The 21,227-nt window shown below is 40.3% G+C and overlaps 1 protein-coding gene across 1 annotated transcript in view; it reads left to right on the top strand.

Annotated features, from left to right (window-relative positions):
- The window catches only part of LOC100539745 (probable ATP-dependent RNA helicase DDX10), a 17,652-nt gene extending 1,830 nt beyond the window's left edge, over window positions 1–15,822 (top strand). The window contains exons 2-10 of the mRNA XM_010729099.2: window positions 1–162; window positions 6,437–6,497; window positions 6,706–6,836; window positions 8,076–8,234; window positions 8,678–8,798; window positions 9,844–10,033; window positions 12,154–12,280; window positions 13,594–13,756; window positions 15,701–15,822. Coding sequence (XP_010727401.1) covers window positions 1–162; window positions 6,437–6,497; window positions 6,706–6,836; window positions 8,076–8,234; window positions 8,678–8,798; window positions 9,844–10,033; window positions 12,154–12,280; window positions 13,594–13,756; window positions 15,701–15,807 — 1,221 coding nt within the window. The 3' untranslated portion in view covers window positions 15,808–15,822. The remainder of the gene's footprint in view (window positions 163–6,436; window positions 6,498–6,705; window positions 6,837–8,075; window positions 8,235–8,677; window positions 8,799–9,843; window positions 10,034–12,153; window positions 12,281–13,593; window positions 13,757–15,700) is intronic.
- The last annotated feature ends 5,405 nt before the right edge of the window (window positions 15,823–21,227 follow it).

Below are 21,227 nucleotides of genomic sequence, written 5' to 3'. Positions count from 1 at the left end.
GACGGCGGCGGGGAGCCGGAAGCGGTGCGCAGCTTCGAGTGCTGGAAGAAGAAGTACAACCGGCGCACCAGGCGGCTGCGGCTGCAGCGCAAGGAGCGGGAGCGGCCCGAATGGCAGGTGGAGCGGGACGGCATCGGGCGCCTGGTGCAGCGATACCCGCAGGTACGGCGGGACCGGGAGCGGGGTCTGGGGTGGTAGAGAGGGAGGGAGCAGCACCTCCGTCCCCAGGGAGCGGGAGCTTTCCGTGGCTGCTGGCTGTAACAGGTCGGTGTGTGGTGGCAGACTGGAGGGCTTCAGCTACGTGAGGCGGCTCTGCGTCTCCCCGCGGGCGCTACGGCGGTAGCGAGAAAGGGCGGGGGAGCCGAGTGCTGGGAGTGGGCGAGGAAGAGCGGGCTGAGGCGGGAGGGGTGGCGGTGGCTGTGAGCCACGTGTCCCGCTGACCTGGCGGCAGTGTCCGCCTGCTGGAGGTGGGGCACAGCTGTCCCCGTAGGTTGTGCCGTGCAGGCAAGCATCACACGTTCTGGGAGTTACTGGAAAAGCGCCTAAAACACCATAATGTCATTGGTCACAGCCAGCGGGGGGTCACGAGGAGAAAATCCTGTTGGGCGAGCTTAATTTCCTTTTACAGTAAGGTTACCCACCTAGCTGTCCAAGAGAAAGCCTGTTGATGGAATGGGTAAAGATTATAGAAAATGAGATTATATAAAGTGAACAGTCATTTATTAGAGGACTTCCCAGGGCCATTTCTCTTTAGTGTTTTTGTCAGTGACTGGATGCAGAACTTGAAGGTCTACTGAATTTGAGGATTGTATTAAATGGGGATGAGCTGTTGACTCCTGTGAGGCTAAAATAGCTTTGTGGAGAGATCTCAGTGAACTGGAGGGCTGCGTAATCACCAACCGCTTGAAGTTTAACCACAGTAAGTGCCTGATCCTGCACCTGGGATGAAGCAGCCCTGGATATATGGGGAAAGACTGGGGGATGGGAGGCTGGGAACAGCACTGTGAAAAGGGATTTGGAAGTTCTTGTCCATAGAAAGCAGAATGTGAGTCAGGAACATGTCTAGGCAACCTAAAGGGCCAACCATCTCTGGGATATGGCCATGTCTTAAGCTACACCGTACTAGCGAGCAGAACTGTAATTATGGGTAACAACTTAGGGCAACCATGGATGCTGATCCTGCCACTTTTGCTGAATTTGGTGGATAAGGAATTTGTTGGAAGGACACTGCCTGAGGATTGTGCACAATGGCTCTATGTCCAGATGGAGGTTGGTAGTGTGCGGTGTCCCCTAGGGGTTCGTCTTGCATCTGGTGCTCTTAAACATCTTTATCAATGACAGAGATGATGGGATCAAGTGCACCCTCAGCAAATTTGCTGATGACACCAAGCTGAGTGCTGACATTAATACAGCAGAAAACACCATTCACAGAGTCTTTGATAACTTGAAAGGTGAGCTCTTGCGAACATAATGATGTTCAACAAAGCAAAGTGCAAAATCTTGCACTTGGATAGCGGTACTCCCAGATATGTATGCAAACTGAGAAAAGAATTCCTTGAGAGTAGCTCTGCTGAGAAGGACTTAGGGGTTCTGGTGGATGAAGAACTTAGCATGAGCCAGCAGTGTGTGCTCGCAGTCTTGAAGGCCAGTGGAATCCTGGGTTCCATCAGAAGAGGGGTGACCAAGAAGGGCGAGGGAGGTGATTGCCCCCCTCTACTCTGCCCTTGTGAGGCCCCAAGTTTGGGGCCCCCAAAATGGGAAAGATGTGGAGCTGTTGAAGAGGGTCCAGAAGAGGGCTACAAAGATGATCAGAGGGCTGGAGCACCTCCCCTATGAAGACAGGCTGAAGGAAATGGATTTGTTCAACCTGGAAAAGAGAAGGATGCAGGGAGTCCTTATTGCATCTTTCCAGTATTTAAAGGAATTTATAAACAGGAGGGAAATCAACTTTTTACATGGGTAGATAATGACAGAATAAAGAGGAATGTTTTTAAGCAGAAGGAAGGGAAATGTAGATTAGATGTCTGGGGGAAGTTTTTTTTCTGTGAGGGTGGTGAGGTGTTGGAACAGTTTGCCCAGAGAGGTTGTGGATCCCCATCCCTGAAGGTATTTAAGGCCAGGCTGGATGGGGCCTTGAGCAATCTGATCTAGTACTCGATCTAGTGGCTGGCAGCCCTGCCTGTGGCAGGGGGCGTTGGAACTTGATGATCCTTAAGGTCCCTTCCAACCCAAGTCATTCTATGATTCTATGGATTTGTAGCCACTATGAGGAGGATCGTGGCCGTTGAACTTGGTTATGCAGCATTCAGCAGTGCTGATTAAGAATTGTTTTGTTGGTTATAGTTTGACTGAGTAGAAAGTAATGAGAGTAGGAATGGGAGCAACATGTCAGCTACCACGAAGAGGTCATGATGGCTCCTTTGGTTAAGACTCAGCAAAATAATAGTGCAGAGCTTCATGCTGTCATTGGTTTCACTGATCTGTAAGCTTCAAAAATGGTCAAATAACTATTTTGAGTCAGATTATTCCTGATGAAAAAGATGGGCTTATTGCTTCTGCCCTGTGATGTTTTGGTGTTGAAAAATAAAGATGATACCTACAGAAATGATTAATGCAGTCTGAGTCTCAACTTGTTTCAGCAACACACTTTCTACTTGCTGTAGAGATGGAAGTCTTACTTGCTGACTGAAAGAAGAGGAGTTGGTAGTGGTCAGGCATTTATCCATTGGAATGAAGACTGGGTAAATGTATGTTTATATCAGGATTGTTCTGGGGACTCACTACGCAGCTTATTGGGGTTTTTGCTGTTTTGTTTCTCCAGGGGTGACTCATTGGTGAACGTACAGATGGATATGATCGCTTAGGTTCCTGACTTCAGTTCTTGTCTCCTTTTCTTTTACCTGAAAAGGTTTTTCTCTTGGTCATCTGTATTCCTTCCCTAATTCCCTAGATGTGGTTACAGTCAGGGTGGGGATTTTGAGGAAAGGGCCATGTTCTGCAGAAGACAAATCCCTACTTAGGTGCACGGGAATCAGAATGCTCTTCAAGAAGCTCCTCTTTTCACAGAGATCACTGGTCCTCACTGGTCCTTGGCACTTCAGCTATGGCTGGGTTAGGTCTTTCACATACCTTAAGATGCCCGTAGATGCAGCATGGAATAGGAGTAGCACTGCTGCTGGACGCAATACCACCCACCTTCTTCTCTCTCTTGCATTGTCTACAGCTTCCAGCTTGAGAACCACTTCAATCAGTAATACAAGACAAGATTAAACAAAAGTAAACATACTGAGACACATAACATAAACATGCATTTTTGTTGTCACTGTTGGTATGGAGAATGTCTGGCAAGGGTAGCCAAAATCATAGAAGTTTCAGTGTGTCCAAGTCTTGGGACCGTTATTTGTGATGCGCTTTTGGATTATCTGTTATTGGTTGAGCCAGTGAATATGTTGCCTGAGTGGATAAAGCTCTTGATGGACATTGTCTTCTCTGTTCATTTGTGCTAACAGCCTAATTAATGTGCTGGGAAATGATTGTATGAGCTCTTTGTCAAATTAGGTTAGATCTGACCAATGTCTGAAGTGTTTGAAATGAGTGGGCTCTTCTCATCTGGAACAGATCAGAGAGCTCACATGGGCACATTTCCAGCACATTAAAGCAGGTAATAACTTGTGATAGGGAAACAAATTGAGAAGCAGAAATTGTTACTGTCTTCTACTGGTGCATGTAGTTATGGAAGAGACTGTCTATCAGCAAATCTGCCTTTTTAGCAGCCATCTCTTTTACTTCTGCCATCCTGATTTGATTTAATGAGGAACCAGTCTCCTTGGAATGTTAAGGAACTTCAGCAGATAGTTTTTGCGTGCCTGAAAGATAGCAGGGCCAAGAAATAAACTGGGAAGCTTTGTGATATGACCGTTCCTGAGCATGCTCTTCTAATACTTTTCTCACTTTTTCTTTCAGATCTTTGAAAGAGCTTTAGAGGAGTTCAGTGTAGAAAAGCAAAATAATGGTTGTGTCCACTGTGATTTAGATGTCAGTTCCTTTTAACTCTAGATGACCCAGCAATAAACTGTACACTGAAACCCTTCAAGCAGCCTCTAATTATTTAAACAGTTTTGCACTGTTACGGTAGTCTGTTTTCTGTGTCAAAACCTATTAAAATGTATTCCTTTATTTGCACATAATGAATTGCTTTGATGTTAGTGAAATAGTTTTACCTCCTGTGGGCACACTGTTTTCTGACATAGTGTCTTAATTGGAATGAAATGGAACTTCTGCGCATCAGTGTGTTGCGATCCTTTAGCATGCAAGGTAATAAGACTGGGAATTTTATTGCATTCAATAAAACATCTTCAAAATCATCAATGGAATTTGGGAAGTATCAGTCCAAAATTCCAATTTGTGAAGGTCAGACTTTCTGACAGTGATTTCATATGGGAGTTTTCCCCCCTGCGCAGAGATGTACTAGCTTAAGGTCTGTGCTCCTTAGAGCACAAGTAGTTATTATGAAAAATCGTTTCCTTTGAAAATTTGGTGAAAGTAGGACTCCTAGTTTGCTCTTCTAGGACACAATGGAGGTTTGAAGTCGGTTTTGCAAGAGCTAAGTTCTGAAACGTGTCAAAAAGGGGTTTTAGTAAAGGGGTTACTGCCTTTGATCTTAAGGCCAAATTCATGCATTAAATTACATACTGTTACTAGCAGGAATTCAGCTGAAAAGAGTAGTGTTGTGATGCTTTAAGCAGGTATAGGTGCTCATAAGAAGTACAGTGCACAATTTTTATAATAGATAGGGCTGGCAGAGCGCTTGGTGCTTCAAGTGCATGTAAGCATGATTTGACAGCTCAGTAACTCTTCATTTGAGGCTTTCTGTAAGAGTTGCTATCATAAGTTGTCAAAGACATCTGAGGAACATTTTGCTTGGCTCTTTTGCTGGGAGGTTTCTGCTCAGCAATCCGTTAAACGATAGCCATTAGAAATGCACGAGTTGTGTAAGCACAGAGATTGATGTTTGGAAATCTCAGTTTGTGGTTCCTAGTCAGTGTGCACTCAGAGCTGTGTGATCTACCTCACTGCTCATCTGCTCAGGCTTTATAGCTACAGGAGTCTTTATTTATTTCCCCCCCGAGTTCTCTGCTCTTTTTTTTTTCCTTCCTTACTGTTATCGATTGTTGTGAATTTTGCCAGGAGAAGCTGTCTGCTTCGTTTGATCAGCTGTTGACTAGAGCAGACTGGAAAGCATTACCTTTTCCTTAAGATCTCTACTTGACTTTTCAACATTTTTATAAATCATTCAGCCAACTAGTGTGATCAAACACATACCCTTGGGTGTTGGCATGTGTAGAGTTCACATCTCTCGGGTACACTCAGGTGGATGTATACATTAGTAGGTGTCAGGACATCAAACTACGTCCTTATTTTCAGGTAGACAGTATCCACTGCTCTCCCCACGTCAGCCAGGCCAATTACTTGGTGTAGAAGATTAGCGTGGTGTCTCCTTTGTGACTCCTTGCTGAGAGCACCAGATACGCTGCAGCAGCGTAGAGATGCCCATCTTTATAGCGGGGACAGTGCAACAGGAGATAAGTGTTCCAGATGGTGTAACTTCCTTTTCCAAGTGATAGAGGAGCCAGTGAGGATACTAGACTTCATTCTTACCAGGGAAAAGGATCAGTATACTGGAGGGCCACAAAAGTAGCAAGAGCTGGAGCACTTTCCATGCGAGGAGAGGCTGAGAGAGCTGGGCTTGGTCAGTCTGGAATGGAGATGATGTTGGGGGGACCTTATGGGGGACTCAGTGGCAGAGACATCATCAAGGAGATACTGTGTCATGTAAGGACAAGAGATAACAGACATAGAATCACAGAGTCATTAAGGTTGGAAAAGACCTCAGAGATCATGTAGTCCAATCATCAACCCCTCCCCACCATGCCCACTAACCCATGTGTCTCAGTGCTACATCTCCATGATTCTGGAACGCGTCTAGTGGTGGTGACCACAGCCTCCCTGGGCAGCCTGTGCCAACGCCTCACCACTCTGAGTAAATCAGGTGGAAGTAGAGGCCCAGCATGGGTATAAGGAGACACTTCTTAGTGAAGCCCTGAGCAGCCTGGACCAACCTCAGAGCTGAGCCTGCTGTGAGCAGGAGGCTGCACCAGAGACCTCAAGGCCCTTTCCAGCTTCACTTGTTTTTGTTTTCATGATGATATGAGCTTTAAATTGCACTGTTTGCCCATATTATTAAAGTATGTCTTATTCCTTTCTGATCAGTTTGTTAGAAGAGTAGTTTGCTGTAGGTCAAGCTAGTATAGATTGTGACCAGCTATTTTGGATTAGGTCGCACTGAACTATTACATAGTTTAACAGCAATTTAAAATACTCTTTAATTTCTCTGTTATGATTAATTTCAGCGCTGATCAAACTTATTTTGTTTCAGATAAATGCAGATGAAATACAGAGATTTTCAGATTTTCCATTGTCAAAGAAAACCCTGAAAGGTCAGTGTAAAAATTCTCTTTAGAAAGTAATTATATTAGGAATGAATGCATTATTTATTTCCATATGAATAAATTTTTGCCTTAAACAAACTTTTAAATGAGTATTGCCATGTACAGTGTTTTCTAAATGGAAAAACATAGCTCTGAGTGAGACAAAAATGATTTTTTGTTTTTCTATTCCATTCCCTTCCTATCCTCCAAATACTAGGACTGCAGGAAGCTCAGTATCGCATGGTGACTGAGATACAGAGGCAAACCATAGGTTTGGCTTTACAAGGTAAAGATGTACTTGGAGCTGCCAAGACTGGATCGGGGAAAACCTTGGCTTTTATTGTACCGGTAAGTAATGGACATCATTTGCACTTAAGCCTAAGAAGTTACCTGGGAATAAAAAGATGTTAAATACTTACAGTTAATGATCTTGGGAGAAAGGTTGTAACTCAAGTGATGTAAGCATTCTTAGAAAGCCAAGGCAGACTAATATAAGGAAGCTGCCTGAGGTTCTAGGAAAGGTATATCTTTGTCCCTAGGATGCTTAGAAATCTCATTTTGATCCTTGTATCAGTGGGCCCTGTGTGAATTAGGAAGACCTTTGTTTTTCTTTAAGGAATATGTTTTCCTTGTGCAACTCTTGTTGTCACATTCTTCTCAAAACTGTGTATGGATTGAGAACTATGGATTAGGCTTCTTTGGATGTGTAGTTTTCATACAACTAAAATTTTAAGATTTGGCCCTTATCTGATAAACTGAAGCACAGCAGAGACTGTAGACTTCTTCTTGACTGTGTTTTTGGACTCCTTGGAAATCATTTCCAAGTCCAAGCAGGAAAACAATAAATCCTCCACTGGGAGTGGTACATTTGCTCTTTTACTCAAAACATTATATGCTGCATTTAATTCCTTCAAATTGAAAATATAATTGAGAAGTTTCTTTGTTTCTTTAAAACGCACATATAAATGCATGCAAAACCCATCATCTTGTGATTGGAGGAAGGGAAAACAAAATGTGGTTTTGATAATGGAGGTTTTTTTGATTTAAACACTATTTGGCATTTTTGCAACATCAAATTGCTTTGGAGTCTGTTCTGTCAGTGACTGTGGTAAAGCAGTATGCATTCTGAATACTCTCAAGCTGAGAAGAGTTATTCTTTATACTGTTTACTTTCATTACTAAAGAATAGGAAACAACGTAGTTGGCTTTGCAAGATAGTCTTGTGAGTTTGAGAAATGAAACAGAAGTGAGATTGCAGAAATCGTAGATTATAGAATGGCCTGGGTTGAAAAGGACCACAATGATCACCTAGTAAGTCTAAAACCTAAATTAACGTCACACTAATCATCTTCCTTCTAGTTGTACTTTCTGATTTTCACGGAACCTTATGACCAGGGAGCATTTATTTGAGAAGTATCAGTACCATCAGAATTCATATATAATCAAACCATGTGAAATGCATGCAGATATTTCTTCATTATTTGAATTAGCAATGCTTTATTTTTTTCTGACACTTTTTATTGTTACATATTTTTCCTCTGAGTTTTTTATAATTTTTTATTTTATTTTATTTTATTTTTTTTTCAGGCTTTGGAACTCCTCTACCGCCTTCAGTGGACTTCAGCGGATGGATTGGGAGTTTTGATCATATCCCCCACCCGGGAGCTGGCCTTTCAGACTTTTAAGGTGCTGCGTAAAGTGGGAAAGAATCACGACTTCTCAGCTGGCCTTATCATTGGAGGAAAGGTGTGTGTCCTCTGTTGGAGCCTGCTGTGAGGGAGCATAAATAAGTGCTGTAATAAGGGTTAGTTTAGGAAGGAAACTCCGGAAAACAGAAGTCATGGAAGAAAGTAGTTAATTAGAAGCAATTAGAGACACACTAATTTTCCTGCCTAATTTTCCTCCACTATGTCTTTTAAAGCTCTTGTATATTTACCATCTTTACAGTTTATGTGACTGGGTCAAACTTTCTCCCAACCCTTCCTGTCCCATTAAATCAGATTGCTCTGAAAAACATTTGCACGAGCCACTGGTGTGAGCATGCTGATAAAATGTGGTGTACGTATAAAAAAAGGGAAACCTTGATTCTTTCTGTAAACTGTCAGTAGATTGAGCTGGGCTGAGGTCTCTGCTACTGGGCTTCTAGTATGAAAACAACCAGAGCTCAGCTGGTTTAACATATCTTTCAGGATCTGAAAGAAGAGTCTGAGAGAATCCACCACATAAATATGCTCATTTGTACTCCAGGACGGCTTCTACAGCACATGGATGAAACCTCTTATTTCTATGCATCTGATCTGCAAATGCTGAGTAAGTTGTTGAGTGCGTCACAAAACATAGAAATATTTTGTAGTAGTTCATAATTAAGAGGGGCACTTCCTTGGTTAAAAAGTTTATTCTGGTTTTTGTATGTAGATGAAAGAGCATTTAAGTTTGCACATGCACAAATTAAAATAGAAAACAGCACAATTCCTTTCTTTTATGTACTTGCTCTCAAAGCAGTTGCTAAGAGTTGCATTCCTTAGGATGATAATAACAAGTGGGTGAGTTAAGTAATGAACCAAAACCACGTGTGGTATCCCATATTACCCTTCAGGTATGTTTTAGCTACAAGATGGTCTTTCCTTCCTGCCCCTGGCTCTCGTTTTTCATGATACGATAATGAATATTTCTTATAATTAATTACAGCATTCTAGAAAACATACTTCTTTTTGAATTTTAAGCCAGATTAATGCTTCTTCCAACCTGAATACAAATTTCAGCTTAATGGGAGTGTTTGCTCGCCTCTAAGAACTGTGCGTAATCTTTAGCATAGCCTTGAGGAACTTAGAAGCAATTAACAAGCTAATGAAGCTGATAAATTGCAAAACCAGGCTTGTTATACTCAATGCTGTTCATGGCATTTAGACTAGATTTGCATTAAATGTAGGCTCTTTTCTTCAAGTTTTGTTTGTTTATTCCCTATGATGCAATGGCTGATTGAACTTAGGCACAGAAGAGCCTGTTTTTCTCTGTCTTTTATGCTACAGTACTGTTTTATATTGCATGCTTTTGTTGTACTTGTAGGGTGGGGAGTTGGTAATTTACAGGCTGTCTGCAAATTGCTGAACTTTTTATTTGGAATACTTAGCTTCCTATGCTTCAGCATGTGAAATGGAGGGCTGTGACTTACATTGCAGCTTTTTAAACCTATTTTATGGAGTATGTGAATATCTGTAGCAAATCCTGTCATATGGTAAATAACTAATCTCTGCAATTTAAGTAGGCATGGATTTTTGTGCTTTACGGAGATAAAGTCTTTAATAACAAAAGGGAAGCTAAAAACGGGTTTTCTCAAATCTGTTTCTCAATTCAGTTCTTGATGAAGCTGATAGAATTCTCGACATGGGTTTTGCTGATACAATGAATGCAATCATAGAAAATTTGCCTAAGAAACGGCAGACCTTGCTTTTTTCTGCAACGCAAACAAAATCAGTGAAGGATCTTGCACGGTTGAGTTTAAAAGATCCGGAATACGTTTGGGTTCATGAGAAAGCCAAATTCAGGTATGTTGATGATTTATTTTTGTGGGAAGGTTAAACAGATCGAGATCCTAGTTCACTTGCTTCACTGGCTGTCGTTTTCCTGAATCTGAAGTCATGTGTCCTTCTCCTTCCATCGTTGTTACCTTGCTGTGTGCCATCCTGAAAGCAAGGTGTTTCAGAAGAGAGGTTACTAGTTCTGGCTGATGTGCTACGGGGGCATTGAGCCTGCACTTTGTTTGTGGCTCCTCAGGCTCCTTTTCTGGCTGCGAGTTTATTTTCCTTGGCAATAAGCTCCAGATTGGACTACGTCCTGGATGAAGGGGTGTCATGGCTGCGGCAGGTGTCACTTCTGAATTGCTACTTGTTGTGTTCTTGGTCCTCTTCACGTATGTGTGTGCATACTAACTGTGTGGGAGCACCAGATTTGTTGAATGAATATGGTTCTTCAGTATGTTGTTAATGAACCTGACATTGCAAGAAAATGCTACTGTATTGGGAACATGCAGAATGACAGTCTTGTTTGCATGTGCAGTATTGGTGCCCAGCAGGAAGCGTCTGGCATATGTCTGTGTGCATCAAGACCTGTTGCTTCCAGAAGTACTGAGTTTACTGTGCACAATCAGGACTGCAGCCCTGTGCACACTCAAAATAAAATTGGCATGCTGTGCAATTTGGCTCTAACTGAAAAAAAGTACACGTTCTTTTTTTGGCAGATAGATTTTGAAAAGGGGAAAAAAATGAAGAATTCTACTTAAAGCCCACAGAAAAACAAAATCTTATTCTCTTGGTGCCAAAAGGATTATGAACACGTGTGACTTTTTTACACCTGTCTTAAGGAGTAGATAAATGTTTCTGTACGTAAAATGAAGGTTGAGAAAGGTGGAGCACACTGATAAAAATGGCTTACCCCAGAGCAAATGAGAAATCATTGCCAAAATGAACAGTAGAAAGAGGTTGACTCCTGAGGCGGTGTTTTAATGAACTACTTGTCTAGATTCTCTTTATTGCTCTGCTGATGCCTTTGATAGTATTTTCTTTTCCTTCCAGTCAGTATATTAAATAAACACGATTGCTGGAAAAAAAATATAGCTACTCTCCTTGTGTCAGAGTTTGTAGAGGCTTAGCATGGAGTTTTCAGTTTGAGGACTGTCTATTTCACAAATGTTGTTTTTTGTGAAGTCTACTTAAAGTACACTTGAGATTTTGAAATATTGGGGGAAATACAGTTAGATAATAAACTGAATCAAAAAAAGGAAACTTTCATTTGTTTTAGAGTTTATGACTTTAGTGCATAGTATATTGTTGTTATAGGGACAATTTCCTCTGGAAGATCTACAGGGCAAAAATAATAAAATAAAATAATAAAAAAAATACTGTGATGTAATTCAAATTGAATAGTGGAATAAAAACTGGAGCAGCATCTTGTAATTTCATTCTTCTAAGTGGCACCTTCAATACAATAAAGTAAATTTAAATACCCTTGGTTTGTCCAGGGAAGAGCAGAGGGACTGTGAGATGAGCATTTAGATATATTTCTAGGGCAAAGATGCCTTTTTTTAAAAAGTTATTTTGCAAGTAACTGCAAGGTGACTTAAGATAATAGTTTGGTGCTTTACAAAGTCACTTTACATGTCAGGGTGTAATCAGTAAAAATACATCAGTGCTTTTTTTGTCTGCAAGTTTAGACTGTGCTTTGACATTGCCTGAAGCACAAATGATGCTTTAATAGCACTAATAGGCAAAATTGCATTTTAAGTCAAGGTAATTTGAATGTCGCTGCTTAGAGAGGGAAAGAGTTGGTTGTGCTGCTAGTAGATGAATTTAGAAGTAATGCCAAAAGTTGCCTCCTGCCCTTCTTCTCTCCCCTGACATTTTCTCAGGAGTTCAATTCTTTTGATAGCAGCTTTCTAGTTGGTCTGCCAAAGACTTGTTTCTCAAAGCAGGACAACTTGCCAGCCTGACTTTCTTTTTTTCCTTTTTGTGGGTGCTGGTCAGACGCCTGATTTAAAAGTAAAGAAAAGACAGGCAGCTCTGTAGATTATATATACCTGTATTTTCCTTCTTCTTTTTTTTTTTTCTTCTTTGCTTTAATGTTACGATTACTGTGGTACCTAATTTTTTTTCTTCTCTTATTTTTTAAGTACCCCAGCAACTTTGGATCAGAACTATATTGTTTGTGAGCTTCAACACAAAATAAATGTGTTATACTCTTTCCTGAGAAGTCACTTGAAAAAGAAGAGCATTGTGTTTTTTGCAAGCTGTAAAGAGGTATGACTATTTTATTTCACTGTATTTTTCATTTTCTCTGTAGCATTCTGGGTTACCGAGTTGAATAGTTTGCAGCTGCTTTCTTTCAAAGATTTTAAAGGTTGTTATATAAGAAAGTTTAATTGTGAAATAGTATGGGAAAGAATCATAGAATCATCAAGGTTGGAAAAGACCTCTGGGATCAGCCAACCACCCACCATCACCATTTCTCCACTGAACCGTGTCCCTCAGTACAACATCTATCTATCATCGTCTCCAGGGATGGTGACGCCTCCACTTCCATGGGCAGCCCATTGCAGTACTTGACCAGTCTTTCACAGAAGAAATTCTTCCTAACATCCAACCTGAACCTTCCCTAGTGCAACTTGAGGCCATTCTCTCTCATTCTGTCGCTAGTTATGCTGGAGAAGAGGTTGACACCCACCTCATCACAACCTCCTTTCAGGCACTTGTAGAGAGTGATAAGGTCTCCTCTGAGCCTCCTCTTCTCCAGACTGAACAAACAGTTCTCTCAGCTACTCTTCGTTAGACTTGTGCTCAGTGTTTTTATTCTGGTTATCTAGGAAATAATCCTTCAGATGTCTGCTTATAGCACTGTCTTGGGACCATTCTATTGAAGTTATTAGTATGTGGTTGTATGGCACAGGTTTTCATATAACTTCTGTGTTTATCTAATACTTTACTGTGTATTTTCCAAATATAATTGTGAAGTAAATATTCATCACTGTTTATCCAGTGTGAGAGGTTACAGTATTTTTTGTACTGTGGTTGGCTACTGAGTGCAGTGAAGTTGCAGGCTTACTTGTACAGAAGTTCTCTGTGTTGCAGTTGTTGCTGAACAGTTTCTGTAACTATCTTTAAAATTATTAGGTATGTTTACTATAAAGTAATGCTGTATATAATAGTAAACACTGCCTAGGAGAAGCCGTTGAAGCTGTCTTAAGCGCAAGCAGCAGATACTGTATTCTTTCAGCAATGTCTAAAAGCAGCTCTTCAGATGGATTTTTTGATACTTTGGTCCCTTGCATATGACATCACTATTTGTGTCCTACATCATTCTTGCTGCTACATGTTTCTGTTTCTATTGGGAAATGCCATCAGTAGGAACACCAGAGCTTTACCACAGTTTGTTTCCTGTTATTGTACCTGAGTGCATAGCAGCGTTTCAGAATTGTGTGTCTTATCTCTTATGTGGAGGAAAGTGTTTTTTATTCAAAGTGCTAAGTTTATTGTGATGTACTGGATATTGTTTTTACTGTGTGACGTTAAATCTGTTTTTTGTTTTTTTTCTTCCCCCCTAATTTGTTGGATAGGTCCAGTATCTATTCAGAGTGTTTTGTAAGCTCCAACCCGGTCTTCCTGTACTGGCACTGCATGGCAAACAGCAACAGATGAAGAGGATGGAAGTCTACACATGCTTTGTTCGGAAGAAGGCGGCAGTACTTTTTGCTACAGATATTGCAGCACGTGGCCTGGGTATGTACCCACAGAAGTAGTCATTATTCACAAAGTTATGATTTTATGCCATTAAAACTCTGTCAGTGACAGTATGCTTTGACCACCTGATTTGTAAGAAATGAACTTGTAGTTTGCTTGGGAGTCAAAACATATGCTTCTTAAAGAATTCTGCTGTTTCTTTGCTGGAGATGCCAGCTTCATTTGCTCTTAGTTTTTGTCCCGGAAAGACCTAAATTGCCACTAGTCTTATTATGATGTTTATTAATAAAATAGTAAAAGCTATTTTTTTTTTTTCCTCCAGTCTGTGGACAATGTGGTTTTCCCAGCTGGAAGGCAATCTGGTTTTTCCAGCCATGTTGTGTGACAAATATCCAGAATGAGAGAAGATGGAAATAGAGATGTATTGGCTTAAGCATGCCTTAAGGAAGGTTTCAGCAGCTTTAAATATTTTTGATATACCTGCATCCAGTGGGTTATTCCATAGGATATGGAAAATTACTAACCTACCAGTATGTGGAGAAGGAAACTTGAAGAAATACTGGTGAGGGGTCTGGAGCACAAGTCTTATGAGGAGAGGCTGGGGGAGCTGGGATTGTTTACTCTGGAGAAGAGGAGGCTCAGGGAGACCTTATTGCACTCTACAACTTCCTGAAGGGAGGTTGTGGTGAGGAGGGGTTTGGCCTCTTCTCCCAGGCAACAAACAGGACCCGAGGAGATGGCCACAAGTTGTACCAGAGGAGATTTAGGTTAGACATAAGGAAGAACTTCTTCCTCTCAGAGAGTGGTCAGGCACTGGAATGGCTGCCCAGGGAGGTGGTGGAGTCGCCGTCCCTGGCAGTGTTCAGGAGGTGTCTGGATGATGAGCTGTGAGATACGGTTTAGTGCTTGTGGTAGCAGTGGTAGTGGGAGGACAGTTGGACAAGATGATCTTGTAGGTCCTTTTCAACCTTGTCATTCTATGAGTAGCACTATAGTGCTGTTTCCTTAAAGAGGCAGAATAATAGATGCTGGGCAGGAATATTTTATAGGCCTGTTTTAGCTTGAGTTTCTTTTCTTTCATCATTATTTGCTTAATTATGATTTCTTTCTTTATATATTTTATAGATATTTGGACTTTATTTTTTTGTATTTGGCTCATTTTGTGTATGACATGAGAACCTTTTTAGGAGTTTACTATTTCTTCTTTCAAATAGGAAACTCATTGTCCAAAATCCAAGATTTTGTCAGTATGTTATGAGAGGAAGGTACTCAGAAAATAGAAAACAGAAGCCATTTGGCTTATCATACCTTCTGCACTGCTGACATCTGACTAGTGAGGAGCTAGTGTATGGTAGGTTAGGTTTTGAGAGTATGTATAACTGTCCTATGGCATAACTGCAGACTTGGTCAGGGAGTAATACTTACTGCATTACAAAGCATGCTGCTTCTGGATGAAGTGCAGCAGTTGGAAGATGCTCATATATATTATAATTCACATAGAGAGGTGACTCCTTTGGCAGGGTTGGTCTCCCCCTCAGTTTTGCTGAGAGCGTGTGTTATTTCTGTATGTGGATGGCTGAAGTAGTGCTGTGTCACCACAGCTAACTTCAACCCCAAAGAGTGTAGGTGAGAAGTGGGTTGGATCTTGTTATTTATTAATGTGGTGTTTTATCATCTATGTGACACAAAGCTTGTCTGCTCTTGTCAAGTGTGAAATTATGTTCCATTCAGTGCACTGTCATAATTTGGAAAATGAAGACACCATTAATTTTAGCTTTCTTTGATGAAGAGGATGACTGTTTATGATAATGCTAATACATGCAATTAATTTTATTTTTATTTTAGAGGTTGCACTCAGTGTCTATAAATTGGTTTAAATGATGGTTCCTACAGAAATTAATGCTCCAAAATATTATGTTGCCCTTGATTAGGAGGGTTTTGAGTCAAGTGAGCTTAAATTTTGGCATCTTCTTTTCTTTGCAGATTTTCCAGCAGTGAACTGGGTCATTCAGTTTGATTGTCCAGAAGATGCAAACACATACATCCATCGAGTGGGAAGAACAGCCAGGTTCATATTCATTTCTCATTAATATTTTAATGTTTAAAATTAGATAGCTATCAGGACAGATAATTGGCTGGCTGCACACTTGCTTGAAAAAATCAGGACAAAAATTGGAATAAAAAGAAGGGCTGTCGTCACTAAAAGACACTTTTGATTATCTAGAAATAATGGTCTAATCTACTCTTTTGTTAGTGAGAGACTCCTTACAGCAAAAAGAAAGACCATGTCTAGTTGTGTAATCTGATCAGGGAAGATTAAGAGTGAAGAAGTAAGTGTCTTTTGTACTTGGCAGGATTACCTCACTAGCTGAGCTGAGCAAATTTGTGAGTGGAAATGCTTGTTTTGCCAATGCAGCTTATAGATAAATACAATTTAAAAGTGTGTGTGCTTTTTGTCATTGCAGACTTTTCAAAAGAATGGAGGTATTTTTTTCTTATTTAGATTTGAGGAGGAAGGAATTGAACAGTGTTATCTATGGGTTAAATTTTCAATTTTATAAGTCACTAATAGAATTCTATTTGTAGGGCTAGTCTTAGTTAAAATATTTGTGGTTGAGTCCTTCTGAAGGAAGGGAGTTACTTAGAAATGCCTATGAGAACCTCGTCCTCGGTCTCTGAAGCGGGTTTTTAAAAGAAAGTGAAGTTATTACTGCATAATTTGGTAGATGAAAAAATTTACTCAGTTATCTGAAGGATGATGTGTGAGACCTGGCTTTATGTCTTGTACGTAACTGAACTTGTTTGTAATAGGCTTTTATCATCCGTGTTGCAATGCAAGTGGAAGTCAAACATAGTGACAGAACTGTTTCCTAGAGTAGGATTTAGTAGTGAGTACTACCAAATCTGTTTCTGGATCGGATTGCATTAAATTTTGTACTTCCAGAAAATTCCAGAATCTGGAATTTTTAACCAATACTTTTTAATCTGCTTGGTATCTTTTCTGCCCTACTCTTTCCTGTGCACTGTATTTCCCAGTCTACTTTTTGTTGTAGAAGGGAGCAATGAATTTTTAAATGCTCTTGGACACATGTTATCTATGAGCAGAATCAGTGACTGTTAGGTGTAATTTGATAAAAAATATAGCTAATTCCATGGGTCCCAACTTAGTGAAAAAAGCTGTACACTTAAAGGTCTGTGAAATGGTATTTTTTGTTTGTTTTATTTATATTCTGTATGGCTTCCTATGAAAGCTTGTAATTCTGTCTATGGTATAATGTCAGGGTGGAAAGGAAAGCAGTGCATTTGGCGCTGTTTAATTGGAAGATTTTAAGAGTATCAGTAGTTCTAGAAGGCAGGAACTACTATGTAAAGACTACCAACCACCCATTTTTCTCAAAGCTTTCAGTGAAGTACCACTGACTGGTCCTTACTCTTGCAGCTCTAAGGATAGCCAGACCTTACCTAAAGTGTGTGTACATCTGGGCAAATTATTTGGCTCAGGGCAGCCTGGTCTAGTGCTTAGTGACCCTGCCTGTGGCAGGGGGGTGGAAACTAGGTGATCATTGTGGTACTTTTCAACCCAGGCCATTCTATGATTTTATGATTTGAACTGGCAGAATTGAGTCTAATACTGAAAGCAAATTCCTTCTGTAGGGAAAGTTTTACAGGTATTTTCTGTCTTACAATCTTGTGCAAAGATCAGATAAGGTTCTGCCCTACACTGGGTTTTCATTTTGGACAAATGTTAGGCTTTCTTTCCGTGAAGTAAAGGAAACATGATGTAAAGATCACTGGATGAATCTGAAGTAAACTATTGAGGATGGAAGATGTCTACTAGCTTTAGGTAAATACTGTGCACTAAGTAAATAGTGCAATTTTGAACATAGGTAGTTGAGAATGTTTTCTTTGTAAACTCTGAATACTGAGTAGGAAACTTCACTTGTTTTCAGTAGCTGCAGTTAGGATGAGAGAAGCTCTTTTTTTTTTTTCTTTCTTCTAGAAATGTGATAAAAGTGAACTGAAGTTTAGTTGTCCTCATTAATGAAGTTAGATTTAATTACAAATTTTCATGGGTTACAAGAGTGTATAATTGCATGGAATGAAAGCTTAATTAAATATCTCAGCTAATTAGGAGAGAGTGTGAAGCTGTAATTAATATTGGGGTGCCAAATACTGTTTACTTCTGAAATCAAATTATTTTATAATACAAAAGTAAATACGAAAGTCAAGAAAGAAATTATTTTTGGAGGGGGGTTGAAAAATGTTTGACTAACTAACACTTGTGGATGTGTTCCCACATCTGTTTTTTGGCAATATTACTAAGCAATATCTAAAATGAAAGATAAAGATTGATTTTTTTTTTTTTAATGGAAAAGACCACCATGTTCTGTAGGTAGCATTTCACTTGCATTGCGTTCTACCAAAGAGCTTAAATTGTGGCTTTAGTTTTTTTGATTTATGGTACAGTAAGATCAAGAAATTCTGAATATTGGCCAGTAATGCTTTTAGTTCATAGTAGAATTGGCTTATCTAGATTTTGATTCCTTTTAACTTGAAAAGTATGCTGCTATTGGAATAATTGAAGCTATTTCTTCCAGCTGCATCTTAAAGTATTTTTGTAAAGTCTTAACTAGTTCAGTTACAGAGTTTCTGAATGGCTGACAATATTGCAGCCATGCCCAAAAATATTTTTTGGTTGATTTTTGTCATACGGTCTCTTAGTAAAGTCTATTATTTAAAATATCACATCAAAGTATTTTCCTGTGGGTTTTAAGTTTCAAAAATTCTTAATAAATAAGAGATATTTGTAGCGATTATCTGCAAAACTGTTTTGATTCTTAACTGCAACTGATGGCTGCCTTTCCTGTAGTCTGTGAAGCCCAGAGTTGAAAATATTCTTTGATCACTTTTGTGAAATGAGTTGCAGTGCCACTAGGGGACAGCAGAAGATAATAGTATATGAAGCACACTGATAACCATTTTTTTCCCCCAAATTGTTTTTCTAAATATAACTGTATATAAGTCCGATAGCATGAAAGTAGCATATGCAGGGAAGTTTTTCTTTCAGTCATGATTACACTGATGAGTTGAAAAGATGTTGAAATGTCTATTCTGTCTTTCCATTCATGCGTAAATATCTTGTATTTTGGCTGTATTCATCCTGGCATGTCTCAATAATCAATTACCTTCTTTCCTAGTATTGCGTTCTCCCCTCTATTTCTTTCTTTCAGAGGAGACTATAGAATCTGTTTCTTGAGTTTAATGATTCTTTCTGTTGGGAATCTTTTTTATAATGACATGAATGCTTGAATTTAAAACAGAATAAATCTTTGGCTTTACATTTTTTCTCTCTGCTATATCCAGAGCTTTATACGATCTGACCCAGGCTCTGATTTCTCACAGTTATGTTATTTAATTCAGGTAAGGGGATAGGTTTGTTAGGTGCTTGAATTGATTTAGGAAAGTCACTGTGGGGTTGTTAATGTTTTTTGTTCTTGTTAAGTGTAATATGTGGATGCAAATGGGCAGATATATTTTGTCTAGCCATACATATGCTGTTTGTCATATTTTGAAAATTGGAAGGTAAAAAGTCTCACTTCCCAAAGTGAGATACTCTATTACCTACTGCTGTGTGCTAACTGAAATTATGATCAAAGACAAGTAGTATGAGTGATGACTTAGAGCAGTAGCCTCTCTCATGCTGTGTGTATACTCAAGAATGCATGCCAGCCTCATGTTTGACAAGGGCAAGGTCCTGCCCCTGAGTCGAGACAATCCCAAGCAAAGATACAGACTGGGTGGAGAATGGCTTGAGAGCAGCCCTGAGGAGAAGAATTTGGGGATGTCAGTTAATGAAATACTCAACATGAGCTGTCAATGTGAGCTTGCAGCCCTGAAGGCCAACTGTGTCCTGGGTTGCATGGAGAGAAGTGTGACCAGCAGGCTGAGGGAGGTGATTCTGCCCCTCTGCTCTGCTCTTGTGAGATCCCACCTGGAGTATTGTGTCCAGTTCTGGAGCCCCCAACACGAGAAGGACACGGAGCTGTAGGAGTGGGTCCAGAAGAGGGCCATGAGGATGATCAGAGGGCTGGAGTACCTCCTTTACGGGGACAGGCTGAGAGAGCTGTGGGCTCTTCAGTCTGGAGAAGAGAAGGATCTGAGGAGACCTTATGGTGGCCTTCCAGTACCGGAAGGGGGCCTGCAGGATAGCTGGGGAGGGCCTTTTTATAAGGGTGGGCCGTGACATGACAAGGAGAAATGGTTTTAAACTGGAAGAGGGTAGATTTAGACTAGATAATAGGATGAGATGCTTTACTGTGAGGATGGTGAGACACTGCAACAGGTTGTCCAGTGAGGTTGTGGATGCCCCCTCCCTGGAAGCATTCAAGGCTGGGCTGGATGGGGCTGTGAGAAAGCTGGTCTAGAGGGAGGTGTCCCTGTATATAGTAGGAGGGGTTTTGAAACAAGATGATCTTAAAAGTCCCTTCCAAACCAAACCCTGCTATTAATTCAGTTTATGATAACACCAGCAGAGTACAGCTGGTGAGCTACTGCCTTTTCTTGTCTATTGTTTTTTCTGACTGTCTTGAAAAGAGTGACAACTACACAGTATGGCTAAATGGAGGGGAATATGGCTCTGTGACACAAATAAAACCTAGCTGCATGGTTCTCAGAACTTGTTACTAGATACGAGGACTGCTCTGAAGGTGATTCCTCCAACTTTACTGTATTGACTAATGATATCTGAAGTGGATGCTGCTGGTATGGCAGTAGAGGTTGAACCTTCCCAACAATCCATTGCATTTTGTTGCTGTGGCAGAGGGACAGACTGACAAAATGGTGTCTGACATGGAAGTGCTTATGAAGCAAAGGCGTGGAATTGAATTACTCTGTGTGAAAAATGGTACCCATTGACATTCATCAATGCTTACTTACTGTTTATGGAGACTGAATAGAGGTTGTGAGCACAGTGTGGCAGTAAGGGGTGTATTTCAGCAGTGGTGACAGTGGCAGTGTGCTCACCTCTGCTGGTGCAGATTTTGATGAGTGCAGCATGCAGGCTCTTATTTATCACTGGTGAAAATGCACAGCTGGTGATGGTGACTGTGTTGAAAAATAGTGTTTTGTAGCTGAGAATTGACTCTCTCAAATAGTATTATTGTTCTCTTTGTTCCTGTTGTAGTTTCCATGGAAATAAATAGGAGACATATCTTTCAGAGTGACCTACATATAAATAGGTTACTGTCCAAGCAAGAAAAGGAAAAGGATATGAAATGATCAGAGAAAAAAAACAAACAACAAAACAAACAACAGATGAACAAATCCCTAGGCAATCTCTAACTTCAGAGCTGTATTTACCAACAGTTTTTTGTAGCTGGGCTCAAGCCTGTGCAACAGAGAAATAGGAGTGACCAAAGCATTAGAAGAGAGCTAAAGCGAGGAGAAAGAGTGAAACCAGTTCTACTTTTTGTTTGTTGTTGTGTTATTTTTTTTTTTTTTTTTTTGCAAC

This window comes from Meleagris gallopavo, chromosome 1, assembly GCF_000146605.3.
Source record: "Meleagris gallopavo isolate NT-WF06-2002-E0010 breed Aviagen turkey brand Nicholas breeding stock chromosome 1, Turkey_5.1, whole genome shotgun sequence".
Taxonomy (NCBI): Eukaryota; Metazoa; Chordata; class Aves; order Galliformes; family Phasianidae; genus Meleagris; species Meleagris gallopavo.
This window is presented reverse-complemented; position numbering and strand designations above follow the sequence as displayed.